This window comes from Pteropus alecto, unplaced genomic scaffold (assembly GCF_000325575.1).
Source record: "Pteropus alecto unplaced genomic scaffold, ASM32557v1 scaffold186, whole genome shotgun sequence".
Lineage (NCBI taxonomy): Eukaryota > Metazoa > Chordata > Mammalia > Chiroptera > Pteropodidae > Pteropus > Pteropus alecto.
In genome coordinates, this window is record NW_006439190.1 from 250,761 (window position 1) to 256,686 (window position 5,926).

General features: G+C 46.9%; 1 protein-coding gene across 1 annotated transcript in view; it reads right to left on the reverse strand.

Moving 5' to 3' along the window:
• NPAS2 (neuronal PAS domain protein 2) overlaps positions 1-5,926 on the reverse strand; it is a 135,434-nt gene that overhangs the window by 38,135 nt on the left and 91,373 nt on the right. Inside the window, 1 exon segment of the mRNA XM_015592743.2 lies at positions 468-588. Within this exon segment, the coding sequence (XP_015448229.1) occupies positions 468-588 (121 nt within the window).

Here is a 5,926-nt window from a genome sequence, read left to right on the forward strand (position 1 = left end):
AAAAACTTTAAAATTCTACAAAAAAGAAACCAGGCGATAGCCTCAGGAGAAGAGAATTTGGATTTTTGACCTAATTATTGAGTTCTCAGTTGGTTACTTGGCATCATACAAATCTAGCATTATAGCATCCTCCAAAATAAGCAGATTGTTCACTGATTTTCGCAGTTTGTTCCTAAAAGACTCTCATGTGAAAAAAAAGAGGAACCTTTTATATGACATGCAAAACAAGTTATTATCCTTAAGCTCTATGCTTTCAAATTTTCCACATAAAGTTAAATGTCTTACATATTCTGAACTCCACTTTTAGCTTTAAACTTAAAATATACCTCTGAGGATCTTGGAAATGTTCTGAGTCACAAGGAAAATTATTCTTAAAATTAGTCCTCCCTCCCTAATTCATTCTAACCTCTTTTCAAAAGCAAAATCCTTATCTTTATATCTGGTAAAACTAGTCAAGTTAAACTTACATTTTAAGTATCCTGGGGAAGGGGCGTCCGTTACAAGCATATGGGAAGAAAGCATCTTATAAACTTCGGAATGTTCTTGTTCTGGAAGGAAATTTAACAAATTCTGATCCATGACATCTGACTGAAAAAGAAAGAAAGAACAAAGGCATAGATTCAATGAAGATGGAAAACCAAAAGAAAAGCAAAAACTGGACATTCACAACAACTCAGAACTAGTTTCAGAAATGAAAAGTGATTTTCGGTGAAGGCTCTCAATCTATCCCTCTGTAAGTGTGCATCATAATTGAACAGGTCTTCCTTGCTTGAAAGTGTCTGTTATTGCCCACGGGCCCCAGAAAGAAGTGAGAGTTAAGTCAGACAGCCATGCATCCTCTCCTGCTGCGTGAGGAACCACATCTGCCACACTCCTGCATCCTGGCCGGGGCTCCCTGGCAGCCTGGAGCCCAGCCTGGAGCCTAGCCCGAGCCCAGCCACTTGCCTGAAGGTCCCTGAAAAGTACACACGGCTCCTTGTCTGGCCTTGAGGCCTGCAAACAGCTGTCTGTTCACTTCTTAAAGGTCTCTAATCGAAGGAATTATTTTCTACAAGTGCCTGGACACTGTGGCTACAAAGTAAATAAAACATCCAATCTAAGTGCCACACACAGTCCAGGAAAATGGTATATAATCTGTACTGTCCGTTATGGAAGCCACTGGCCACATGGCAACGGAAAGCTTGCAATGTGGCGGGTATAGATAGAAGACTGAATTTTTAACTGTGTTTCATTTAAATTATTCGAAGTGAAATTTAAATAGCTGCACATAGCTAGTGGCCCCATGCTGGTCAGGGCAGGTGGAAACTGACAGTGTAGGCAGAGCAGACAGGCATGTCTCTGCCGTTTTCTCTGGCTCCCTCAGTAAACTCGTCCCCTCTTGCAGCTTCAAACACGATCGTGTACACTTTTAAATTTGTATGCCCTGGCAACTCTCTCTTGTGTGCCCTGGCTTAAGCTTCCAACTGCCATTCAGATGCCTTTTGGGGACCTAAGATTCACAAAGATCCCCAACGTCATCATTCTTTTGTGCCCATACCTTCTCCCTCCCCTGTGTTCTCTGGCCCCGTCTGACTGGTCACTTGCCCATATCGGACACCCAGGTGGCTTCTGTGGCTTCTCCCCTTCCCATCCTCATCTTTACATGCAGATAATGTCCAAGTGCTGTGAGATATTCTTCCCTTAAGTTCTCTCAGATCTGCTCACTCCTCCATTCATACGGCCTCTAAGCTAGTCCAGACTACCACCACCTCTTGTCCGGGAAAGGAACTGGCCAAGCTGATCTTCCCACACCAACTTCTATTTCTGTGCAGTTTGTTCTCCAGCATGTGCCTCATAGCAGATCAAGGTACCATCTTGCTTAAAACCATCCATGGGCTTGCGATTGATTCCAGGACAAAGCGTAAATGTCTTGATCCGCTTTAGGACTCTCACAACCTGCTATCTACCTGCTCTACTCCCAGTGCTGCTCCAGCCCTGCGCAATTTCTTTTCTCCAGTTTGCCACGTTTGCTCTCCCATCTGGGCCTTCCCCCCAGGCGGCACCCTCTGGCTGGAACATTCTGTACCCTCTCTTTTTGTTCAGCTAACTCCTGTGCCTCCTTCAGGTCCCTGCTTTGAAGTCACATCCTCTGATAAGGTGCCAATGACAGCCCCTCGTCCAGATTGGCGCCCTTGGTCCTGCTTCTTTGGCCTCTGCAGCCCTCTGCTGTATTTGTTATGGTATCCTGCAATTGCTGGCATGTCTTCACCTAGACAGGAAGGCCTGGGAGGGAACTGTACCATTGTAGCAAGGTGGGTGAGAGCCCAGAGGTCCAGACAGAAGGCTGGCTCTGCCCGCTCCAAGCTGCACTTTGCTTAACTGAACGATGAGGAAACTGAGGGAGCAATGAGCTGATTCGCATCTGCTGCTGAAAAGAGGAGATACGCTGAACACTCAGTAAATGCTAGGCCTGATTAGGTATTTAATGGCCATTTATGAACTGATTTGAAGTCATCCTGCTCATTCATTTGTTGACATGTGCACTCTGCCCGCCTCACTACAGTGGGAGCTCCAGGAGAGTGGAGGCCCTGTCTTCCTTCCTCACCCCCGTATCCTGTCATGGAACGGTGCTTGGCCATCAGAAAAATGTGTTGATGTGGTGACAGAAAGGCGTGGCAAGCACTGTGAAAGAAGTAAAGACAAGTACCCGAGAACACAGAGCATGCTGTGTTGAATCCAGAATGAAGAGCAGGGGAGTCCGGGGTTGGCTTCAAGCAGGGTCTAGGGGATAAGGCAGTGTCTACCAGGTAGCAGGATGCTCAGCTCAGGGTCCCAGCAGGCACAGAAGTGTGAAGGTGGGGGACCTACAGCGTTGCAGGGAAGGGAGGGGAGTGAGGGGGAGTAGGCTTATTGGGAAAGCAGGGCTGGAGTGCAGATGGCCTCAAAGGAGTCAGGGCATGATCCTGAGCACCAAAAGGGCCAGAGGGACCTAGAGGAAGGGAGCGCAGGAGCCAGGCTAGGGATGCTCAGAGTCTGCAGAGGCACAGGGGAAGGGGAGATGGAAAAGACAGAAAGAGACAGAGACCAAACAATTCATTCCACAGCATAACCCAGCCAACACTGGCTCAGAGCAACTCTGCCAGCCACTGCTTTAGGCACAGGGGAGACACCCAACAGTGCAGGCAAGTCCCTCACACCCTGTAGCCAGCACTCGAGGGGGCGAGAGGTAGGTGGACATGGCTTGGTGGCTGACAGAGGACAGGAGAGGGAGGGAAGGGACGTCAGGGGCTCCCAGCTCCTAGCTTGGGTGTTCTCATTTTGATCTCTATGGACAAAGACTCTGCCTCCCCGCCCACAAGGCCCCTAGTTGTGCTGTCATTCCTTCGTTCTGGCTTTTTCCAAGTTTCTTCTGATGTTTTTGATTTTATTTAAAGCCCATTCCCTTTAGTTTTTTAGAAAATGACTAATGCTCACTGATGCCAATAATCTTTCTTCTTAAAGACATTTCAGATACTTGAAAATGGTAACCAAATAGTCACCCCAAGGTCTTTTCTTCAAGGGACAGTTGGAAGCCCACTTTCCCTGATGGTGCACATGGCAGAGTAGGGTTAGGGACCGCCTGGCACGTCAGAGGGCTATGGTGGACCTCAGTCTACAGGTTCTGCACAGAATAAAGAGAATAGTGAATGGAGATGGGGGAGGTCGACTGGGTGGGGCTGGGGGGTTGAGGAGATGAGTTAATACTTGGAAAGGCCTTGAAGTAAGTTCCTTATATGCATTTGCTATTATGTTACCATTATGCCATTTCTATGTGCTGAAAACCAACACAAACAATGATAATCTGAAAATGCAAACCTTCACTAGGGCTTACAGGAGAATAAATTATATCTGAATGATCTGAGCCCTGTTTATTAAAATAATAGCAATTTTGGAGACAAAGGAGGGAATGTGTCATCTACAGCCATCTTCACAGCTAAATCATATCGTTTACCTGTTGGAGGCGGGAGGGTCTCCACCCCAAATTACTGATATGCCTATGGCTGCTGTATCAAGAATCTGGCCCTTTTCTGAGTTTCACTCAAAATGCTTGTTCTAAATTCCAAATTGCACATCTCCCATGATTTCTCTTGAAGCACCACAAGAGCCTGGGGACCATCTGAAAGTGCTGGGGAGACAGGAAGCAGATTCCTCTCTTCCCGTGACCCAGCAGTACTAGTTCCCTTGCACTCAGCTGAGCTGAGAGTGGGCTGGGTAGATGCTCAATTCAGAAATGTCCCCAAGGGGTCCCGGCAGCTCTTGCTGGACATCTGTGTTGGCCACCGTTAGAGGGGGCAATGGTGAAAGACCTTGTGAGAAGAGGTAGGGATGCGCTCAGGGAGGCAGCCAGGGCCTTGGTGTCCCTAAGGGATTAGAAAGGTGGAGGTGTACTCAATATGCTTTCGTTCAGTTTACATTCAGAATCAAACTGATAGCCAAGCAGTAATACTTTAAGATTTCAGGTGACTGTATAGAGAATAGCTTTAACCTTGGAGTAGTGAAGAATCCAGTAAGCTATAAAAAGTACCAACTATCAAGAATCTCTGTTCATTAAAAGAGCCCGAAGAGAGGAAAAAGGAAGCCACAAAATGAGAGAAGATATTTGTGACACATATACCTGTGGTGTAAGGCCTAAAATTAAGGTTCATGTTATATGCAGCCTTAAAATCTGGCAAATCAGGGGGCCTAAGTGAAAGTTCCTCTCTGCATGCCATCCCCATGGCTGATGTCCCCTAGCTAAACAACCCTCCTTTCAAGGGGACCAAGAGTGGTTTTTGCTTATCTCTGACCAGAGAGAGGGTTTAGTCCCCTGCCGGCCTGTGGAATTCTTCAAATAAGCTAATGGGGACCAGGGGACACCTTGTGCTCTTGTTACTATACAGCCTGCTTCTTATAGCCCCTCCTGGGATACTTGATTCCAGAGTGCAACCCTAGTGGCCCTGTGTCCTCCTCCTGGGCTGGGAGCATAAATGACTAATAAACAGCTATCAATCTCATCTGTCTAGTGTCAGGTGTCATGTGTTCAGCCACCCCCGTAACTCTGTAGGGCACAGCGAACAGGAGGCTATTAAAACAATATCTGACAGCAGACTAGTGTCGCGAACATGGAAAGAACACTTACAAATCATAGCGAGAAAAATCTAGACAATCCAGTAGGAAAATGGCAAAATACCTGAACATCACAAAATAGGAAATCCAAATGGCTAACAAACATGTGGAAAGACACTCAATCTCATTAATAATTGAAAGAAAACAAATTAAACCTCCAGGAGACACCTTAACACAGTAAACTGACACAAGACAAGACATCTGACAGTAGCAAGTTCTGCTAATGTGGTACACCCGTCATCCGGCTGGCAGATGGTAATTTGGTGCGTGCCCTATGGAGATGGTCTGGAGTTGCCCAGTAAGGGTCAAGGTTTCCACACCCTATAGTCCAGCAGTTCTGCACACAATCAGTCTCCAAGGGATGCTCGCAAACGTTCCTTGGGAAATATGCACTGAATATCCCCAGAAGCACTTTCTCAGGGTTCCACTCGCATGGATGCAGAACTGCACACGTTCCTACGATGGCATACAATGCAGCAAACCTACTCGAAAGGGGCGCCCCATCTCCTCTTCTTCCTCAGCCACTCTCAGATCAGCCCAAAGAAGCTGGCTGATTCAACTGGGTCACTTTGTATTCCTTGCCTCATCACTGCTCTCCTAGCCTGAGACTGGAATTGACAAGAAACCATATCCCAAGGCCTTAGGGCAAAATAAGAACCAACCTCTCTGAGAGAACCACCCCCTAGCCTAGCACTCTGGAAATGGTACAGGAAATGGAATGAGACACAAAGGTTAGATGGATTATGGCACAATGCAAAAGCATCTGCCTAGCAGAGTAAGTAATTAGGGAGAAAGGGAGGGA